Source organism: Spermophilus citellus (genome assembly GCF_964194105.1).
Source record: "Spermophilus citellus genome assembly, chromosome: 1".
In the NCBI taxonomy this organism is placed as follows: domain Eukaryota; kingdom Metazoa; phylum Chordata; class Mammalia; order Rodentia; family Sciuridae; genus Spermophilus; species Spermophilus citellus.
Window position 1 is genome coordinate 22187309 of NC_138182.1, and position 23999 is coordinate 22211307.

Sequence of the window (23999 nt, forward strand, 5' to 3'; positions counted from 1 at the left end):
GCTAATGTGAATTCTACATAGGAGATGCGGGAGGATTCACAGTGAGAATAGCAGGCAATTTCAACTGCAGCAGCAGAAACATGCTTGGGTTCCAGAACACTGAACTTTTGTGATTATTCCTAGATGGCCATCACAAAGCAAGATCTTTGAGTGCCTTTTATTATTAAGATACCAACATTCATAATTTAAAGAAGTTCACAGATTAGTGAATACTTTTTTGTCTGTTTGCTTTTGGTACTGGGGATTGAACCCAGAAGTGCTTTACCACTAAGCCCATCCGCAACCCTTTTTATTTTGCATTTTGAGACAGGGTCTCCCTAAGTGTCTGTCAGTGTGGCTAAGTTGCTGAGACTGGCCTGCCACGTGATCTTCCTGTTTCAGCCTCCCAAGTTGCCGGGACTACAGGTGTGAATCACTGTACCAGTGATTAGTGTAGATTTAAGTTCAATTACCTAAGTGCATAGCCACTTATAACCTAAACTAATTTTAGGAAAACTGGGAAACAAAATAACAGAAAATGACTCAAGAAAAAATGAACTGTTTATACATATCAGTAAGGTACCATTGGCTTTTGCATGATGTTTTATATTATTCACAAATGTAGTATTTTAAGTTTCTAGAGTACTCAAAACAATAAAGTTAAGTGAAAAATAAATTTTTCCAGTTTTCAAAATTCAGTTTTATACACATAAAAAAACATAAAAAAATAAGTATATGATTGCAAAAATAATTTTTTTAATTATTTAGTTTAGTAGGGATTTTCCAATTACCACATAGGTGATATTAAAAGATGGACTCAACATGACAAAGTATATCAAGGCAAAGGAAAACTAAAACAATCCATAGCAAGTGGAGCACTGGAAATAAAGATTGTAAGAAAGAAACTCTGCAGTTTATATACAACCTAATAATCAGTCTAAAGATGAAATACACATGATCTGGGACTATATAGTGATTGTTTTAGGATACTTCAATAAGTAAAATATTTTCTTTTTTTAAGAGTAGTAGAGAAAATTAGAGTTATGCAATTAAATAATTTCCAGAAAGAATGTAAAAAATAATCAATAATCTTGCTGTGAGGTATTTGAAATAAGTTATATCAAACAAGGCAAAAGGAAAAGAAAATGGAGACTAATTCACAGTATGAAGTCAATATTTCACATGGTTTTACTCTTTTACCTTATCTCTATTATATTACACCTAGTTCTAGTTTTATATTATTTGTAAAATGTATGGAAAGAGAGTTTTAAAAAAAGGTCAGTTTGGGCTGGGAATGTAGCTCTGTGGTAAAGAACTTCTGGGTTAAATTCTCAATGCCAAAAAAAAAAAAAAATGAAAACTGACAACAACTAAAAAACTCTATACACTGTCCATATTTGCTCACTGAAAGTCATTAATATTTTCCGGATTAAGGTTACTCTTTGAAACATTAGTATTTTTGACAATGAAGTACGAAGATGAGTGGATATTCTAACTTCATTTTCCCATAATTCAAGTCAGAGGGATGTATACAGTTGCTTAGATATAGCCCAAAATTGCCACATTAGTTAACACCCACTCTGTCCTAAGAATATGACCAATGGAGATTACAAAAACTTCTTGACATTATTTTCTTCTGGTGATTTATTGGGTAAAAGCCTTACTAAAAGGTCATGCTGCCCCTCCATTCAAATATTCAGCATGCTCTCAAACTGAAATGGTCATGATGGTTTACCAAATTTTTTGAAAAACAGAAACTAATAAAGCAAGTAACTCTTCTTGTAAAACTTAAGACAACCTGAATGTTTATCTATGATAGCCTAAGACACATGCCTAACAAAGGGGGACACCCTTTGCTTCTTCAGTTCTGTAATATTTGTAAACTCAAAAGGTAAGTTTATTGTACCAGTTTATAATTGTTTATCATACAAATTCTTCTCTATTGATTATCCACTGCAGTATGTTAACACACTTAAAAAACACTAACGGTACTGAATATTGAGAATATGAAGAGTATCTATAATCATTTTATTATATGGAGTTAGGTCTTCTTATAGAAAACTTATGCATGAAATCAAATTTTCTTTTCTTTTTAAAATTCCTATTCCTAAGACTAAAATGTTTTGCAATTAACATCACATTTTAAGTGAATCAGCACAAAATCTATTTTATTCAGAAAAGAATCACATAATCATATAGTTATTTAAGAATTATGTATTTGCTTCAGAAGCTGTTTAAATCAGGATGTAAAGGGTCAACTTAAAGGAGAAAATTATTTGTTCATTTGGATACAGCTTTCACAAACTAAATTGGATTTATGGAAATGGAAATAAAAGATTTATGTAACAGCAAATGACTCACAACTGAATAGTATAAAGCCCAAGTATGTTTCCCTAAGTTTGTATTAAGTAAATATACTTAATTATTATATCATCCCATCATGCAAAAACAAACCTATGTTTACATTCTTTGCCAGTTTTTAGAACCATAAACTAATTTCAGAATAAATTTAACTGCAGATATGGAAACACAGTTAATTATCATAAATGTATTCCATTTTTTTCTATTAATATCACAAATAGAAATAAGGCAAATAAAGCTTTAAAATATTTTTTAAAAGTTCTGATTTATAGTAATTAGAAATAATCAGATTTGGTGGATAAGATACCCTAAGTTTTCTTTAAGGTACTGATTAAATTCTATCCATTCTCTCCACCACCAACTTTTTATATTTTAACCAAGATGTAAAATATAAATCACAAGAAGACAGGTGAGTTATTGTCTTAGGTGCCTACATTTCTACTTGATTGACAGGCATGGCCTTCCCTATAAGATGAATGTGTTAATCTATACAGTTTCTCTCTAGTGCTAAATTGGGTCTCCTGCCTAGCATCTCCAACTATCACAACTGTCACATATCCTGCAGCCCCGTGGTTAAAGGTATATTCTTAACCTTGAAATCATGTTTGATCTCTGATGTACTTTCATCAGACTGTCATTCTCACAAAACAGAATATGATGTACAAATTAACAATTAGAAGAATAAATCAGTAACAACGTAAGCATAACTACCTTGGATGATAAATGTAAGGTTAAAATGAAAGCCAAAAGAATGATCAAGACAGAAAGGGAAGGTATGATTTATCTCCTTCAGCTTTCCTAGGTTAAGTCCAAGCCCTCAGTACAATTCCAAAAGTTCTGATAAACTAGAACAATGCAAATATAAAAAGAAAATTTTCAAAACACAGAGTTGTTAGTCAACAATTTAAGGAGTAATTACAATATACAGTAATATAGTATTTCACTAAATTAAATATTACCAACATGTAAAAGATTTAGAATCACTTTTAAATGTTTTTTATTTCCTTATATATACATATACCAAAATCTGACTCTAATTTATTTAGTTGCCAATTGTATCTGGTTCCTTGCATTGCAAAAAAATTACCAGACAAAAATGTTACCTTACATTTTGTTACCTCACATAAAGTGGATGAAGTGAATAAGGTAATCTTATTCACATACAAAGAAAAATAGGTTAAAGATTCATGAATCATGTATAAGTATAGCTATAGGCACTGTGATATTAAAACAAATGCATTCTAATATTAAAACAAAAATGTGAATATGGTTCATGTGGATAATTCATTCATAAGAACTTTAGTATCAAAGTTTTGTATCTATTGGAAAACAATAGGAAAAATGTGAGACCATCAAATCATAGTTAATACACAGGTCATAACAATATCTGTTATATTACAAGCTTATAATATATATACACACACACAAACACACACACACATATACATGTTTTATGACTGTATCAGTACTTGGTATACAAATGACTTTTTACTTAGGTAATGGAGATTTTCTTCACAGCACCAGTAGATCAATTAAATTGGTTTCAGATGATAGACCGAGATTGAGTTTTAATCACAAATGACTTCTAAAGGGAAAGCATAAGAGCAACTCTAACCACATTCATTTGAATCAAATCAAATCAAATTGCATTTGGTCCAGTACCTCTAATATTTCAGTGTATGAATCTAATAACAAGGTTACAATAGTTCTGATGTAGTAAGATTTAGAATTTGTTTTAAAGTATTTATCCAAAATTTCCATGTAGTTACCATTTCTGTTTATTTACTATCTGATAGATACTAAATTTGAAACTCCCTGAAACTAATTTAAGGTATATTATTTTAAAGGTTTTCTTAGTTTATTATATTTATATCCTTAATTTCCATTGATTTGTTGTCATCCCTCTTCATCTGCATGGAACATTTCCTGTTTCACAGAAAGAGTTTCAAATGACAGTGAATCTTTATTGGTAGCAAGTATGAGAAAAGAGCAGAACTAAATCAAACATTGTTGCTCCTGTTATGATGTTCACATCCTTTTTACTGTAGCGGCTTAGAATATAAAGAAATAATTTTCAGAATCTTTCATAATCTTCTGAAATTATATTTGAAAATGATTATATTTAACATGCATTTCAGATACTGGCATTTGTTAAAATCAGGAGAAAACTCTGAGTAAGGATATTCATTCTACAAATTGAGTACGAAGTGAAAAACCCAGAGAACAGATGTAGGTTAGAATTTGCCTCACTAAAATATTTTTTCTTATTCTTTTAAAATAAAAATTACTTCTTTAAACCATGTTTGTTTTCTTATTCTAGCACTGGACATAACATAGCCTTCAGTATTATTCATACCACATATAATAGACTAAATTTTAATGTGACTTTATTTTTACAACATTCTTAAATACAATTTATACCATGTAAAATTTGAATAAAATATGTACACATTATTTAACTTTAACAAAAATATTATATTATGAAAATACACATGTAGTGTAGTTTTCAAGATACTTTACAAAATATTCATAATCTGACATATTATGAGGGAATATTTTATCAATATAAAAACTTTTTTTCACTTATTTTCCCAGAAGCTTTCTTATTTTTCCATTTGGAAAAAAAAATGTAATTTCAATTACCAGAATATTTTGTGTGTATTCCTGCCTAAGAATAGCCAAATTTCCACTTAAAAAGACAGGTAAAGAGAAGTCAGTATCTCAGTATTGTGTATAAAATTAAGGTTCATGCAAAAAGGATTCAATTTAGTGAAAAATTGTGACTTTTTCATTTAAAAAAATGTTTGCTATGTACTAGCACACAAGCATGTACAATAGACTTTGCATTTTTAATTTATGGATTAACTGAAATGATTTTAATTAATTTTAGTTTGTTATTTGAAAGCACAAATAGATACATCAAGTTTTATTATGAACCAGTCAATCTATCATTTTTATTTCAAATAACAAATGAAGATTTTATTTTTACATAATAAACAGTAATTCAAATTAAGCAATTTCTAATGAATAACAAGAAAATAACAAGGAAAATAATTTGTTTTTAAGGAATAAGAGGTAATACCAGGAAAAAAAGACCTTTCCAAATACAAAAATCTAACTTTCTTTTGGCTTGTATTAAATATTCTAAAAGAATGTTTGAGTTTTATTCTTAATAATGCAATCACTACATTTTTCATACTTATCATAATATATTCATTGAAATATTTTGACACTAATTATGAAACAAACTTATTTACTATAGTCAGTTACTTAAGGGTATATTTTACAAGAAGAAATACAATGTAACTGTATTTCTATGTATTAAATATATATTATATAAATGCAATTGGTTTTATTTTGAAAAGAAAGTTAAAAGATTTTGTAAAAGAAAAAAAAAACAACTAAAGATTTAGAATCCAAAGTTTTGTAGTAGTTTTCTAATGTATTTAAATGGATGAAAGTAATTGGTTAGATTCATGAAATATATAAGTATTCAATACAATGTTGAGAAATTAAAAGATGTGGCCACATAGTGAAACAGTTTGGCATTCTCAACTCATAAACTCTCGGAAACAAGGGATGACAATAGGAAAATACTCTGTCATCCAAGTGTTCATCAAGTTTTACTTTAATAAATTTTGGACAGAGAGAATGAAAATGTGTATTTTGTCATCAAAAACTCAAAATTACTGAAAGGCAATTTGTAAATCAATGGTAATGTAACTGATGTGACACAGCAATCTGTATACGGGGTAAAAATGGGAGTTCATAACCCACTTGAATCAATCTGTGAAATATGGTATATTAAGAACTATGTAATGTTTTGAACAACCAACAATAAAATAAAAAAAAAAGAAAATATTAACATAAAAAAAAATCAAAATTACTTAAGAAATTGTGCTATTTGGGTTCATTCTTTCTTTTCTGTTTGTGTGTGTACATGTGTTTTACTGAGGACTTATCTCAGTGGTGTTCTACCACTGAGCTACATCCCCAGCCCTTTTTATTTTTTATTTTGAGATAGAGTTTCCTTAAATTATACAGGTTGATCTTGAACTTTAGATCCTCCTGCCTCAGCCTCCTGAGTAGCTGGGATTACTTACATGGGCCTTTGTACACAGCTTATTTGGGGTTGATAAGTGAAATTCATAAAGCATTCTTCACTTAAGCTTTCTGTTTTCCATTTCTAAGTTTATAAAACGAATGTAAATTGCATGTAAGCAATTTTTTCATTATACTTCAAATAATAAGACAGCTATAATGTTCACAAAAAATAAAACTGCCAAAATTATGATTGGTGCATAAAGAAGCTTAGAAAAATATGTCAATATATAATTTTGAAAAATACTGTATCCTGTAGTCAGGGTGCCTTATGACAAAATGCAATGATATCTTAAAATATTAAAACCCTCCACTGAAATATACATGCAGTTAGCCTTAGAGAATAATGTATCCCTGTGTAGGCAACTGCCCTCAGGAATGTATTATTCCTTCTGGATTACTTTTTCCCTAGAGGTAACATTCTCATTAAAAAGATGAACTGGTTTTCTCATACCCAGGGAAAATACATTGTGTCCAGAAAAGCTTAAATAGATAAACACCTCACCAGGCTTGAAAACACCAGTAGCATACCTGCTGAAATATGTCTGAAATTTTCACTAGTATTTCCATTAAGACCAGCCCTAAAACAGTAAAGTGATTGCAGAGTAATACCTATTATTTCCATATTATTAAATTTAAACAAAACTTGTCAACCAGAAATAAGCAAAATGAAGAATTACAATTTAACAATTGGGATAATCTTTAAGTACCCAAATATGATTTTCTATTTTTCCTCGACTATCCAAAGTTTTGTTTTTGGAAACGTGTACTAAAAGGGAGCCATTTGAAAAATATTTCCTGTGTACATTATATTTAACATTCAATAGTGACACACCTAGTGATATGCTATAAATCTGCATGCCATGTATTAACAGTCATCTAATATTCTTACTGACATTCTAAACATCCTTATAGCTTATGCTGAGATAAATGGTGTCAGGAAAATATGCTATTCATTGAATTCTCTTTAGTCTGTAGACATCTATAAATATACATTTGCTAATTCAATAAGATAGTGACTGCTGAAGGCAAGACACAGTTCCAGGATCTGGTGATAGCTATAGCCAGCATCTCAATTCTCCCTTGTTCCCTCCTCCGTTTTCTACAATAAATACTACTTGTAGCAGTCCCTTTTTATTTAGATGAATTTTGGTCAGTTACTTAAAAAGAAGAAAATGACAATCCAAGCAATTTTGGATTAACCCTCTTGCTTGGAATAGAGACACAAAATCTGTGTCCTACAAAAGTCAAACATTGTATAGTACAAATATTGTAAGTTGCCTATGATATTCACTAAGATCTTTTTATTAGTATGAATACCTCCAATTCCAGTGTCATTTAAGACATTGGTTTTAAGTAATTGAGTTTTTCTGTCCATTAATACAGAAGGTATGATTTCATTATTGCTTTTGTAATGAATTAGCCATTGTGATTATTTTAAATGCTAATTATTAGAGTTCTCTGTTTATAACTCTAAAAATATTCCCCTAAGCATTTGAGGAAGAACTGATTGTCACTGAGACTAATAAGCTGCACCAGTAATGACATTTGAGAATACTGAGAAAAAAATATTTTAAGTACTGGTTTAACAGCCAAACTTACACCACACCAGATAAAAGGAAATTAAAATGATCTATATTAGTAGTCATTATGTAATAGAACATTTACCAAAGTTACAATATTAAAATTAGGAATAATACATCATCCATTTATTGTACTTTTTTGAATTAACTGCAAAAATGATCTGAAGATCCTTAATATTATAAGTATACTCAGTATTGCCTGAATTAAAACAAGAAAAATAAAAATCATCTCAGACATAATTCCGAAATCTATTAAATCCAAATACAATAAGAATATGTGAAAAAAACACAAATTTTGCCTAATTTGGAAAGTATTCTAAAATTTTAGAAGAATAAATAATGATCATGTGTTTATAAAAATACACTGAAAGCTCAATGATGTCATTTCAAATGGTAAGAATGTGTAAAAAAGTAAAAACTTCCTTTGTGGGAAGTTTAAATTTATAAGTAATTGTCTACAAGTGACCATTTAATGTTAAGTTGTTAAGGAAAATTTTAAAGATACCTTTGAAACTAATATTTTACAAATATTATACCCACAAAAGAGGTTTTCATTTAAAAGATATAATTTTGATTTTTGTAGGTGCACAGCATAAACCATAATGATAATTAATTACCATGTTGCTAATTTTAGAGTCACAATTGAGAAACACCCAGTAGAGAAAATTTGCAATACAAATTTGTTTCTGATCTTCATAAACTGAGTTCCTTGTATTCATTTTAACAGGACGGAATTACTGCTGAAACCCAAAGTTGTCAAAGGTCACACTATCAATCTATGGTGAAAGAGAAACATAATTCAGAATCCTAGGACTATGGTTTTATCTTTTAGCCACTGGCTACCATTTCATATAAAATAACAGCAAATAATTTGTATCTACTCTTTCATTATTTCACACACAACATATTTCATTTTCAGTGAAGGAAAAAATAAAGATTACATGATAACTGGATCAAATCAATAGTAAAAACAAATATCTTACTAATAGTATATTTATGTAACAAAGCTGATTAACATTTTGAGGCAAATGATAATAAAGATAAAATTCAAAGTTTTTTTACATTGTAGGTCATTCTTTAGTCTCAGAAAAGTGAAAAATTAAAATAAAACAAAAATATAGAACATATATATATACCATTTACAAAAAAATCATGAAAAATTCAGCAATATGGCAAAATACATTTCTTCCACCAAGTAGTCTATTCAAATACATCGAAAAAAGTCTTGGCAATTCTGTCTCATCCCCTAAAAACATTTTTTGGTCCTAATTCTATAGAATAATAATTTTCAAGTTCTACCTTCCAGCCTAGAATTGTTTCTCACACAATGTTTTTCATATTTTCATTGAATTGAGTTTCATCATTCTTCAGGTACATCAGTGCTAGACATTTTGGGAAAAGTTTCTAGTGTAAACTGCAATCATAATTTTCCAAGTGTACTTCTTAAGTTACTGTTTTTGGTTCCCTTATGAGGTCTAGGGCCCTGTCCGGGAGACAGTGCATTTGGTTAAATCACCTAAATGTCAGTCATCTTATCTGTGGGAGACTCCTGAAATGATAAATCGTTAACATTAAGACATTTGTATTTCTGACAGACAGTAATACATACTAAATCAATTCCCTTTTTAAAATAAAAAATATTCATTCTGATATTTATATTTAATTTTGATTTCTTTATAAATCTACATAAAATCTGCTACCTTATATATTACATATAAAGCATTGATAAAATCCAAGTTTCTATAGAGCAAGACCTGAAAATTTATGATTCCAATGCATCATTTTTAATATTAGAGGGACAAAATTTATTTGAGCACACTCAGAAGCTCCAATGCTCAAATGAAGTTGTGAGGTTAAGAAAATACCAAGGTGCTCATCCAGCTAAACACAGTCAACTATATCTAAAACAAGGAAGTAAACCTGCTCTGAAAAAATGAAAACAGATTTTTCAGGAGTTAACTCTGGGTCATCAATTGTCAATCACTTCATTAATGTTTAAAAGCACACAAGGATGGCATTTTGTAAACTACATGAGCCACTCAGTTAACCAGAGTGTTATTTTAAACACAGTAACAAAGAAATTGACAACTTTTACTTTGTAGATCTGTTGTATTTACGATGGTTATTTGTGAGTGACAAGTCAGTAGATGCAATTTAAATCCATACCCCTTCACTCACATGAAGTCCTGTTTACATCCTAACTTCAATGTTACATTAGGAATAATGTATTTTTTTTAAATTTAACACTTATGAGGAGATGCCATTAATTTGACTGACGTTACTCTTAAAATTCATGTAAATTTGTTAACTGAAGAACTATACCAACTTTTTTTTTCAAATACAATTTTTTGAGGGAATGATTTGAGTTGTAAGAATTAAACATAATAATAAAGATCATTTCAGTATGCCTTAGACAAAGAGTTTTTAAATGAAGAGTGTAAGCCAAAAGCCATAATGGGCCAAGATGACCCAAGTACATGCTATTCAAAAAATATATTCCCTGATAAAAATTATTAAAGGAAGATAGAGTCACTGAAAGTCCAAGACTATACAAGCCACTGATAATAAGCAATTTTTAAAATTGTACAGAGACATTTTGTCAATGGTTTTCCGTATGTAAAATTTTGTTAATTTTGGAAAAGATATATTAAATTATTACTCTGAATACTCAATATTTATCTTTAGTATTTTAAAAAATTCTAGGAAGATAATAAATTTTCATCCAAGAATTGAACATCTTTAAGAATCACTGATAATGAAAAGATCATTATAGTGGTTTAATGGATTTTAATGACTGTATGGTGAATGTTTTTGAATATTCCCTGAAATATATAAGTAATTTCTGTGTTATCATTTGGAGGCACCTATATGAAAATTCTATTCATCAGCTTTAAAAACTGGAGGATATTATAAAATTGAGGAATACTGTTTGAATGAAAAAAAAATTCAATTTAACAGTGCTTGTCCATAACTATGCATTTTAATATTCAATTTTTAAATGCTAAACAAACAAAAATATAAAAAACAATATATGTATATGTATATTTTAGGAGAACTGCAGCAAGGGGAAAATTCAATGATATAAAGAAAACATGGCTATAAACTTTATATTTAAAGTGGAGATTTAAAGAACATGTTAAAGCTCAGATTTAAATAATACTATAGCTATAAATTTTCCATTATTATTAATTTTTCACAAGAGAATTACCCTTTTGATTTGGGACTTCAAGATTTTCTATAGGTATAGTTTAAAATAGGTATAATTTTTGTGTAGGTAATTTATGTATATATATATTATTATAGGTATATTAATTGATAAAGTATTAATTTTCATATTTTGATCTTTATATTTTATATTTTAAAATTTAGTCTGCATGACTCCAGTGAACTTCTCATTGAAGCATGATGGTTAAGGTATTATGGCTTCTGACAAAGAAATCTGCTAATTAATTAAATTGGTTTTATTACTACCTTTTGTATTTTATATAAATAGACTCCGAACCAACTGAAATATACACTGATTTTGGTTTCAACATATCATATTAAGTTTTGTTTTTAAATGAACTGCAAAATAAGATTCTTTTAAAAGTATTTTAGTTGAAAACATGATAAATTATCACTGATTTATAAGTAAAAAATCTAAAATATGCACACTAAAGTTAAAAGAATTTTCCTACTTGTATATATATATATGAATATAACTATGGATCAGTATTAAAATATATCAATTAAATTTGAGTTGAACTTATATGGTGATATGTAAAAAAAACTTCTTAAAATGAATGCTATGCAAATAAGCTTGTCCAAAGTACACCAGGGTACTATTGAACATTCAAGAATAAACCAAAATTTTCATCTCTACATTTGTTAAGCTATAGAACCCCCCCCCAAAAAAAAAAACAAAACCAAATTAATTAATCCATTATAGAGTTACTTTGACAACAGTTTAGTTACGATTACCATAACATGATACCAGTATCATAACATACCAATATCAAATATTGGTTCATAACTTCAACTTTTAGAAATACATGTGAATTTTAACATGTAGATATTTGTTTTGTAGACACATATAATATTCATTCATGTTTACTGATTGAGATAGCTAATTTCAAAAAAGTAATTGGAAGATATCCAATCAACGTATTTTTGTACTACTTTTCCTATGAAATAAGTTTCCTACTATTTAGTAAAAATGTGTAACACACTTTGCATTATGCAATATACCACCACATTTTTACAAGAGACAATATCAATGCCAAATTATTTCATATTTGCATTACATCAGTTTTCTGTAAAATATTTATATTCTGATCTACAAAAGTATTTCATAGAAAATAATTGAAATGACTCAAGCTTAATTAACCTTAAATGTAGTTCTTAAAAAAATGTATACAAAAAATTTTTACTGGGTACAGATACTCATACAGTTCCATAAGATATATTTGGCTTGTGTCTTTTAGCCATGTGGTCTGCTGAAAACAGAAAAAAAAAATGCTTGTTTCAAAAATACTGCACCACTCTTCTTTCCTCCATGCTAACATTCCTGAAGCATGAAACATGAAAGTATGAATGAGAAAGTCTTAGAAATATTAATACATATAACAAACCCTGGATGAAAATTGCGTATGTGGTAACTCTCATAATCCATCTGCTTTTGTATGACATATGTAGGTTATATAAACTCATGGAAATATACATGGGTATTGAAGTTATAAAAAGGCATTACATTGATTTAAAATCAATGATAAACTGTACCCTATCAAATAAAATATTAATGAATATAAGGTTTATTTATATATTGATGTTAGATTGTTTTTAGGCACATGACTAATAACTGCAAACCAAGGGGTTTCGGAACGTTAACCATAAGTTAAAAAGTTACTTCAATAACAGTTTAGTTACCACTGTCATAACATTTTATTCCCTTTGAATATCAATTAATTAAATGTGCCTGGTTTGGAGGGGTTGAATCTATTCATTTTTTTTTCTTGTCCTTTGGTGTAAAATTTATTCTTTAAAATTTTGCCATGCCTGCAAATATCTTAGTTTGGAGTCATCTGAAAAATGCAAAGAGTGTATTTCCATCAGAATTGAAAGCATACTTGTGTCTGGTTTATTTTCATTAATTTGGAGTCATGTGACTTTGGGAACAATCCACTGAGCCCTTGAAATTAAATAGCCAGTCTTTGGCATTTCAAACAAGGAGTAAACTATTCTCACTCTTTCTCTTGCCCTACTGAAAAATAATGAAAGAAAAGAGAAGGAAAGAGGGAGGGAAGAGATGTACAGAAAGAGAATCAGGGCAGAGATGTACAGAAAGAATCAGAAATAATAGAGTGGGGAAAGGATTTTATACATATTAATTTAAATAATTTTACAACAATACATCCTAGTAACTAGCATAGCACATATATAAATTGAGAATCTGCAGTCTTAGATTAGGTAACTTTTCCCACATTTTACGTAGATGTTCTATATAGTTTAATTTCCCTACTGGGGTGAAGGGAACAATGGTAAGAAACTGACTTCCACACGCAGCTCAGTTGCCAAAATTTTCCACTTACATGTGTGAAGATCATAATCTTACCTAAACAAAGCATGTGCTCCAATTATGATATTTTTGCTGAAGTTGTATAACTCATAACTTAAATCAACAATGTAAATCATTTTTATATAGGTATACAAATTATCTTCATCTACATTAAATATATTTAATTTATCTGAGATAATTTAAATAGCCACACAATAATCATACAGAGATAAAATGATGCTTCATAATATCTACCTGGAACTATGTTTACATATGATTATGCAACATATTAAATAGAGAAAGCACAAAGAGTAAGTATAGTTGATATTTGAATTTTAATTGATGCCTGAAATACTACATATAATTACCCAAATTTATATGGAGAGATTTTGTTGGGTTCCTTAATCTAGTAATGTACCAGTGATATAACCAGTCTATTTACTTAGTGAAAAATAATTAATTTTTCATTTTGTACAATTTCATGATTCATTTAATACAGTTTCATGTCTCTGACAGGAATTTTTTTTTCATCCACCATGAATTTATGTTTATCCCCCTTATACATTTGGGAAAATATAAAAATTGAAAGTAACCTCTGTTATTCAGTTAGTAAATCATGTAATGTTATATTTCAACTTTAAAACATGTTGGGTACCTTAGGAAGAATAAAGAGGAACAAAACACCTAAAGAGAATATTTGGAAAGATGATATGGAATTGTACTGATTTTAAAAATAAAAGTTTGTAAATCTTGAAAAATACATTAATGAACTTTCTTTGGAAATTACTTATATTTTCCATAAATACATCTTTAGCTTTGTGTAAATCTTACCTTATCATTTTATATATCAATTAAGAAATAAAATCTAGTTACTTTTGCACTGATATTTTAGAATTTATAAAACACGTTCATATTTATATATAATAATGTTGAGGAAATGATACATTTTTAAAAGGAAAAATAATTCCCATTGTGAAGAAAACTTAGTAACAATCCCAGATATGTACTCAAATGTTAATATTTATTTCTTCTTTTCTAGTCTCATATCTTATATAGAGGAGGTAGATGAAGAGTAAGAGATACATTTTTTTTCAAGATAATATCATGGCATTATTAAGCTTATTATTTTCCCCTTAAAAAAATTGGAAGGAAAAATGTTGCAAAGAATATGGATAGTTTACTGTACTTGGTCAAAGTAGCATTACAATTTTTTTTTTTTTAATTCTTCAAGGAAACTTACCACCTGTTCCATCTGAATTCAAGTAGTTACTGTCAATTTACTCATGGGTGAATGCTGCCTCTTTGTGGCAGAATGCCATGGCAATTGTTCCTTAAAGGTGAAGTTCATGAACAGCCCTTGATATTGCACATATTCCAGGTGAGGTTATGGGGAGATCCACTCAAAGAAATGATACACAGGGCTTTTAAAGTTTCAGATTAAGTCAAACATTTCTTGTCATTAAACTAATGAAAATCACCAGCAAACCTTACTCAGAGGTGAACAGCTTATACCCAACAACATCTTGAACATTCAGGGCATTAATCAACTTTAGATAGAGTATCGATCATAACTGTTGAAGACAGTTTACATAAATTAATATATGGAAATTATAGAAAATTGTAAATTGAATAAATAATACTGATATGATGATATACATGATATTGAGAGAAAAATAAAAATGTAGTATACTACTTACCATGTTCCATGTATTAGTTGAATACTCAGTGAGGAAACAGCATATACAATTGAAATGTCATTAATAAACATATTAAGTGACACATTCAGAAGAACATACTTCCCTGAACCAACAAGGTCATATATATATATATATATATATATATATATATATATATATACACACACACATATATATATACACACGTATATATACACATATATGTATATACATACATATATATTTGAAACATAATTATGGGAATTTCTGTTATGAATGAAGTTTAGCAACTATTTCTTAAATTGTTAATATTGGAGATTCCACCAATCACACATAGCTAGGTCTTTTGCACCTCAAGTAAGCATTACTTCAATCCCTCATATTTGACATAGTTATCAAGTGTTTATTCAGAAACTATTTAAAAAATTACATGTGCTGGGATACATATGAGACTTTAACAACAATAGCCCCATCTTACAGAGATCCTGTTCTTCATTATCATCATTGCTTGCTGCCCAGAGGGATAAAGACATTGTATAGATACTTGTACAGTCCATCATTTGGTCTTCTGAGGTGCCAGTACATGTGGATCTGTACAAATGCAACTGGGTTTGGTTAAACAATCGAAAATTGGCTACAATAGTAGTCAAATCAATACATCGTTTTGGTTCACTAATAAAAATACTTTTAAATCTTCTCTAATGAAACCAAAAACTTGCACAAAATTCTCTTGAACGGCCCAATTAATTGCCCTATTTTTTTTCTTTTATACAATGGGATATAATCAGCTTTAAAAAATTACAGGTAGGTCCAATTGGGTGGCTGCATTGGCTTTTAAAGATTTTTGCCATTAAGTGCTCCACATTTTGAATGATTTAAAATGCCTTCCTGATATCACTTCAGTCTTGGTAATGCAGTTCCTGATACAATGCGATACCTCTGTGAAAATCATAGGCTAAATAGTGAAGGAAAGAGGAATGCTAAATGTGCATATAAAAATAGGTGCTACAATAAAATATTTGTATATTTCATCAATAAGTTATTTTGACTAATCAATTATGGATCATATAGCTCTGTAATTTTAATGATTTGTCCACATCTATAGTGATCTTTTTCTAGATCACAATATTTTGTTTTTCAATTCAAATGTCCAGAATGCATACAAACACATCCTTTAAAAACAAAGGAAAGGAATAAGAAGGGTGGTGGAAAGGGAGGGAGAAGAATAGAGAGAACAAACTTTCTATTAAAGTTGGGGTGTGCTAGTCTCTCCACCAAAGCCATTTAGACCCACCCATGGCTTAAAGGGGGAGAAAGGGAGGAGTGTGGGAGCAAAAGAGGAATAGCAGGATCTATGGGCTGTCATCTTCCACCATTCTTAACTAAAAAACGACTGGGACCTTTAACATAAGTCACCCTCGCAGCAAACTGCCCTCCATAAAGCCCTTCTCCTCTCCTCCACCCCACACACAAGAAGAGAAAGTGATGTGCCCAGTTTACACAAACGTTTCCCACGTGTAAAATGTAAAGGAAATTGCACACCCTTTCTGAATCTTCCGCCGAAGCTGAGAATCCCGTGCCAAGGCACTTCACCCTAAACGTTGAAACAACACAATTAATCAAATGTGTTCACCTTGTGTGTCTACTTGCTTGTTTGTTTTAAATGCAAAAGCTCCAAGGGAGTTTCTTTGCTTTTAGAACTGGCTAAATGTGGTCTGTTTTTCCAGCACTTCGAGGTAGTCCGGTTCAACGTTTAGTTTTGCTTTTAACTCCAGATATTCGTTCCGGTTGGGTTCTACAAAGACAGCACTCGGGGGGCTGTAGAGCACCGGTTCTCGCAGCCTGCTGTCCCCGGCCCCCGGGTGCAAATACTGATGGGGGCGTCTCAGGTCATAGTTGGGGGAGAAAGTGTAAGCAGCGGGGCTGCAGGGGAACTTGGGGTATTCCGGGAGGCTGTTGCCGGCGGGGGTGGTGGAGCAGTGTTTTTCTGGTTCTAAAATGCCCCTGTAAAAGCGGTCGGCGTCCTGCACCGGCGACAGTAGGTCCTCCCGGGGCTCAATGGTGCTGACGCTGTAGGCGGGGCTCCGCAAGTGGTGACTTTCCCGCCTCTCCTCCTCCCCGGGCTGCAGCTGCAGCTGCGGCGGGGGCTGCTGCTGGGGCTGCGGCGGCGGCGGCGGCTGTTGCTGCTGCAGGTGGTGGTTGCTGCTGTAGGTGACCTTGAGCTCATGCAGGTCTTTGTAATCCTCCACGGAGTTGCCTTCTCGAGAACGGTAAATTGGGTTTTTACACATGTGGCCCAATGGATGGGGGATGTATTCATACACGTGGCCCGCGGGCGTCTTCACCTTGGGCAGAGCCGGCCCACGATGGTGCACGTGGGCGTGTGGGTGGCCGCCTGGGCCGCCACCGCCGCCACCATATACACTGTACTGCATGTTGAAGGAGCTCACGTCGGAGTTGTTGGTGCTGGTATGGTCGCTCTGGTTCTTCTTCCTGCGCTTCATGACCAGGACAAAGAGCCCCGCGGCCACGAAGACGGACATTATGAAAACCAGCAGAAGACTGAGGATCAACACCGACAAGGGCACGGAAGATGCACCTCCGCTGGCACCCAAGCCCGCCGGGGCCCCAGTGCTGTTCAACCGGACCGCAGGGGTCACGGCGCTGGTCCTCACTGGTACTTGAATAGAGGATGGTGTGGGTGTGGAAACCACCACATCCGAATAGTCTGGGCACAGCAGCTCTGACTTAATGGAGCGCATGTCTGTCTCTGCGAATTTCTTGGGAGCCTTACAGATCACTTCGTCTACTAGAACGCCCACTTTTAGCTGCTCAACCCACAGCTTCATGCCCACCACCTCGCAGGTACAATCCCAAGGGTTGTCATGCAAGTCGATTTGGATGAGTGACTTCAACTGGTCCAAAACTCCACTTACCGGCAAGGATGTGAAGTGGTTACTCCTCAGGTTGAGCCTGAGAAGGGTCAGGCCAGAGAAGACGCCTGAGGGCATGGCCTGCAGAAGGTTGTTATTCAGGAATAGCAGCTGGAGGTTTGGGACTGGATCGAAAGTCCCAGATTGAATCTCCCGTATGAGATTGTATTGGAGGAAGAGATACTGAAGACTCTGCAGGCCATAAAATAATTCTGGGCTCAGTCTCTCTATCCTGTTGCCATTCAGGTAGAGGCGTCTCAGGTTGCTGAGATCCCTAAAGGCGCTGTCTTGGATCATTGAGATACGGTTGTTACCCAGGTGCAGGAGGTCCAGTCCGGTGGCCTCCAGGAAGTCTGTCCTGCTCACAGCAGCGATGTAGTTCTCCGTCAGATACATTTTCTTCGGATTGTAGGGCTTGGGCTGCAGCTCAGCAATACTCTCGATCTTGCGCTCTTGGCAGTTTACATTTAGGCCCAGATCTGAGATCTGAAGGTTGCAAGTGCACGCAGTGGGACACTCCAAAGGCACCGGGGATTTGGTCTGGTAGGCGATGCTGGGGCCATAGTTACTGTAGCCCAAGTCCTTAGAGGGCTGCCTAGAGGTGGGGCGCACTCTGGGCTTGTTGGGTTGGCGGGTTCCCTTAGGGGGCTTCAAGGGAGGTTTGTAAACAGCAGAGGAAGAAGTGGCCACGGAATTTACCGAGGCCGGGGTGGTGTGTAAATACCCCGTGGTGCTCAAAGGCGTCTGTGGCCTCATCTCATAGTCCGAAATAAGTTTCCTTGGGCAAAGTTCCTGCTTGGATACCTCGTCCAAATCCCTGCCATGTAAGCGGAAGGGGGTCTCACAAACCACATCCCCCACCAGGGCTGAGTAGGAGATGCTGTCCAACCAATCCTTGAGAGAGATCAGCTCACAGGAGCAATTCCAGGGGTTTTCCTCCAGCTGTAACTCCACAACTTTATCCATGTGCTGCAACAACCCCACATAGGGCAAAAGTTTCAGCCGGTTTCCCCGCAGGTCCAAGTGCGTTAAGGGCACAAAACGGAAAAGATTATTAGGTAAACTTGACAAGAGATTGTCATTGAGGATAAGCACCTGCAATAAATGCAGTTTCCCAAAAGCATTGGGTTCAATGACGCTGATGTAATTGTAATCGACTTGTAGGTATTCCAGGTTCTCCAAGCCAAGAAAGGTATCATCTCTAAGAAGTTCCAGTTTATTATTGTTCAGATGCAATCTCCTCAAACCACGAAGCCCATGGAAAGCCCCAGTCTCAATATCTTGGATAACATTGCTACCCAGATGCAAAATTGAAGCCCCAGTGTAATTGACAAACTCATTGGGGTAGAGACGATTCAAAAGGTTTCCAGACAACAAGAGGTGATAGATTGGGAAACGGGGAGGGCTAATTTCAGAAAGACTGATGATTCCCCGGTTTTCACAGCTCACAGTTAAAATGCCGTCCTTTTCCTCACAAGGACATGCATTGTCACAGATTTCCCCATAATAATCGATGGTTTCTGCACACGAAAGGACGAGAGATGTTACAGCAAACGCTAGAGTCTGCAGCATCCAGCTATGCATTTTTCTGTGGAGGTCCTGTTCCAAAGTTACTGGGGGGCAGCAAGTGTGCATTTTACCTCCTGCAAGGGAGAGAGGAAACAAGGAAACAACAGAATATGACAAAAAATTAAGAGATTAATCAGAAAGTCTCTCTTCCCTAATACTATTTCTGGGAAATACAAGAGGGGATAGGAATGTCAACTCCCACCCCCACCCTATTGGAACAACAAAATTCAGCAGATATATTAAAAATTGATATTCATTTTGATTTAAAGGTTCATTTCATTTTTCTAATGAGTATATCACAGAAGTACTGCACAAGATGAGGGCAAAGTCCCCTTTTAGTGTTCTTCTCTACTTCCCCCTTTACAAAATCAACCTATAAATATACATAAAATGGCTGTCAGTTCAGTTTTGTGGTTCTAATTTAAGAGAAAAGAAGCATCGTTTTACAAGGTTCCCCTCCTCACCTATATGGAGCACCCCCCACCTTCCTCTCTTTCAGAATCCCTTCGGTTAACAGTTCACCATGTAGGTCTCCCATTTTCATAAAAAAGCAAGAACTCACAATTCTTGGACTATTTTAAACCACAGCAAGAAATGCCAAGGTGGAAAGCTAAAGAATACTTTTCAGAGGCAAAAAGAATGCAAGATAATGCATCAAAAGGAGACAGAAGAAGCTCTTAAATCACCAATTGTCTTCTAGAGCTCTAAGTATGGAGAAAAAAGGGAGCGCATTCGCTTTGATGGTGGACTTCACTACCAGGCTATTAAGCACATCAGCGTCCTAATTGCATGCACAGTGCCACTTAGCAGCGCTTCCCTGAGAGCGCCCTGCGACCACTTCTCCTCATTGATCCTGTCAGCAAAGGTACCAAACCGCATATTTAAGCCACTGAAATAGTTGTGCACGATGGATTACAAAGAACTCAGCGAAGGCATCCGCAATCTCAGAACACCTCTGAATACCTTGAGTTTAAAGAGGACATTCCTACCGCTTACCCGGAATCAGCTAAAAGTAATCCAGGGACCAACGCCAAAGCCTCCCTTACCTCGGGCTCCGCGTCTGTTTGCCACGGTATGCAATACTAACCCTACTGAATTAGCAAGATTTGGAATGAACTACCATCTCGCTAACATCTCCATCTTTGGAGTTGCTTATTACATTTGCAATATCCCCTCCCTCAGTAATGGGACTCTGGGGTTCATCAAGAGGCAAAATAGAGAGGTGGAAGGGAGAAAAGCAAGTGACATAGCTCAGTGCTCTAATACCGGAGATTTCATCTCTCTTAGGAATCAATCCAACCCCCTCCCCCTTTTCTTTCTTTTTGTCCCCTTGAATGCTTCCTTCGACTTCCTACTTCTGTTCCACAGCAACACTCTTAAAGGGAGGACATAAATGGAGTGAGTGTGAGTGCGTGTTGCCTCGGTTAGCCAAGCGGCGGGGTTTGGCGGGGGCGGCGGCGGCGGAATGGGGGGGGGGGTGTAGGCATTTGATAGAAACGTTGGGCTCTGGGAACCGATGCCTTTTCTCTAGTCAACATTGCTTTTGCCTCACCACTTAAGTCTGGTGTCGACTCCTAACCAAACTAAGCCAAGATGTTTCTGACGCACAGGTTCAAGCTTAGAGACCTCTCTCTTGATCTCCAAGTGGACTCCAGTCCGCGATATTAAAAGCGCCTGCATTCACACGCACATGTGCAAGTGTGCCTGTGAATCATTCACGTTTGGCCACCCAGACGTGTCGAGACGAATCGGGATCACAGTGTTAAAAAATCGCTAGTATTCCCGACCTCCCATCACAATGGCAAACGTCTCCCAGCTTAAAGCACCCCCATGGAAGCAAAACGTTTACCTTGAAATTTCGGTTCTCCGCTGGATCAAATCTGCACATCCATTCAGCTGGGTTGTGTCCCCTCCCCCTCCCTCCCTCCGCATCCCCGCCCCCATTCACCTCCTTCACGATCAGAAAGCCCATAGCAAATTGTGTCCAGCCAGTATTAAACTCCAGCGTTTACAACTTTAATTCAGTTCTGGTTAGCAAGGGTCGAAGAGCTTCCACTCGCTCCACTCCCTTTCCTCTCCCCATTGCCATCAAAGGAGACAGAAAATTTGAGAAAATAAAGTTGAATGAGCCGGGGAAGGCTGACATTCCGACTGGGAAACGCACCATCGCTGTAATTTCCCGGGTGCGCGGCACATCCTCCGATGATCAAAAATTTTTTGGAAGGCGGGGGCGGGGGTACCGAATTTGTTCTCTCCCAAAGAATTTAGACGCTGGATCACCGCCTAGCACATCCCTGCATTAAGCAGCATGGAGCCGCTCGGGCTGGAGCCCAGCACCCAGGCCGGACCCGAGGCTCCGGGCACAGCTGCTGGAACCGTCGCCCAGGCAGAAGCACCGGGAGTTCCAGGACGCGAGGCTCCCCCTCCCCCACCCCGCCCCAAAGCGAAGGAAGGGTAAAGGGAGAAAAAAGGGGAGGGAGTAGAAGGAAAGAAAGCCATCCCGCTACACACACACACACACACACACACACACTCACACACTCACACACACAGACGCAAGCCTCTTTTGCAAAGTAAAAGACAGACTTACCCCGTCTCACATCTCCAGGGCCCACTCATCATAGCTACCCTGAACAAAATACCTCTTTGGGGTGTGCACCGTTTTGCTAAAGCCCAGGCAGAAAGAGAAGGCAGCTTTCAGTGCAGTCCGAGCCGCTGGAGGAAAGAGGTGGCCGGACGCCTGCAGCCCCGGGCCGCCGCCGCGGTGGCGACCGCGGGTTCCGGGGTTCCCCAAAAGGCTCTCCCCCGCGCTCTCCGCGGTGGTCGGAACGGGCAGCGGGGTTGGGGGTGGGGATACTGGGGGGAAATCTCGAGCGGTGGGATGGGAAGAGCGGGGGAGGGGGCGGCGAAGGACGGGCTGGAGAGGCGCCTCGCGGTAGGGGCTGGGAACAGAAGCCGGGCGGGGCGGGGAGGGGAGCTGTTGGGAGGGGAGGCGCGCAGAAGGAGGAGGGGGACGCAGAGAAGGCTTCTTTGCACTGCCGGCCCCGCCAACGTGACGGTCAGCCTCGCCGAGCGCTCGCACTAGCTCACACTCACTCTCACTCTCACACTCATTCCCACCCGCGCTACAGCGCGATCGCGGGGTCCCAGGCACCCTTCGCCGCACTCCCCCCAGGTGGGTACTTACAGTTCCCATCTGCATAGGGGGCAACTTTCTCCGACCCAGCAGTGGCCGCCGCCCCCTCCAGCTACCGCTGGCTCCTCGCACCCTCGGGCCTGGGTTCGCGCCGGCCGGCCCTCCCCTCCCCCCTCGGTTCTCTCCTCGCGGTCTTCACCACATTTCCCCCTGGTCAGTGGCGCACGCCCGGGGAAGAGCCAGAGAGAGAGGGGCTCGAGGGTGTGCATGCATAGCCCGCCTTCTTCTTGCAGCGCACACTGTACATGGTAGTGAGGGGGCGAAAGAAGGTGGTACTGGCCCCTCGGTTGGTCTGGCAGCGGCGGCGGCGGCTGCGGCTCCAAAGCCGTCCTCCGCCCCCAGCGCAGCGACCACCGAGCTGGGATCCCGCCGCCGCTGTCCCCGAGCCGATCCCGCCGCCGCCGCGGCCCCTAATTAGTATTTGAACGGCTCCCGCATCCTCTCGGCTGTTTCTTCGCTCCCGGTGTTTGCAGGGTTTTTTCTCTATCTCTTCCCCAGATGCGGCGCACGATCGTCATTATTTGGAACTCTTTATCTCCGACATCCTTTGGGGGTCTGAGGGGCAGGAACAGCGTTGTTCTACGCCTGTGGCGTGTCCTGGCAGCCTGGCGGTTCTAAAAAACTCAGAGAAAGTCGCGTCTTCTGTTCCGGGCGCTGAGGAGGTGGCAACGCGGTAAGCATCGTCCGGGTCTCTGAGACATCTGCTCCGTAGCGGGTGCAGGGCCCCGTCCGGTGCACTTGTTTATTGTCGCGCCGCTGGTGCGAGCCAAGCTGCAGCAGACATGATGGGCCCGGGGCGAAGCAAGCGCTAAGTGACCGATAGATGGCAGCCGAGGGCGAAGGTGTCCCTCGGCTCCCGCGGCGCAGCCGGAGCACCCCTTGGATGTCACATTCGTGGGAGACCGCGGAGTCTTGGACCATGTGCGTAATAGGAGCGTGGGAGTGTGCAATTCTAGTATAGGAAAAGGGAGGAGTGGGAATAACCCTGACAGTGCTAAGCTTGGTGGTGGTCAGGGACAGATGATTCCAGCCCTGCGATGTTCGCCTGCCTTCCTCTGCCATTTAGAA

The 23999-nt window shown here is 36.6% G+C and overlaps 1 protein-coding gene across 1 annotated transcript; it reads right to left on the reverse strand.

Moving 5' to 3' along the window:
• Nucleotides 1-16662: 16662 nt before the first annotated feature.
• SLITRK5 (SLIT and NTRK like family member 5) lies at nucleotides 16663-23629 on the reverse strand. The gene is made up of 2 exons (XM_081278869.1): nucleotides 23112-23629; nucleotides 16663-19809 (listed from the first exon to the last, which is right to left on the reverse strand). Exons 1-2 carry the CDS (start codon nucleotides 23176-23178, stop codon nucleotides 16928-16930), a joined length of 2949 nt encoding a protein of 982 aa, XP_081134995.1. The 5' UTR covers nucleotides 23179-23629; the 3' UTR covers nucleotides 16663-16927.
• Nucleotides 23630-23999: the final 370 nt, after the last annotated feature.

What these genes read in the sequence shown, in the direction of transcription:
- SLITRK5 (XM_081278869.1), bottom strand. Translation starts at nt 23,178, where the DNA reads ATGTACAGTGTGCGCTGCAAGAAGAAGGCGGGCTATGCATGCACACCC. An exon ending in CTCGAGCCCCTCTCTCTCTG is followed by an intron (nt 19,810 to 23,111) that starts GCTCTTCCCCGG and finishes TCTCCCTTGCAG; the next exon opens with GAGGTAAAATGCACACTTGC.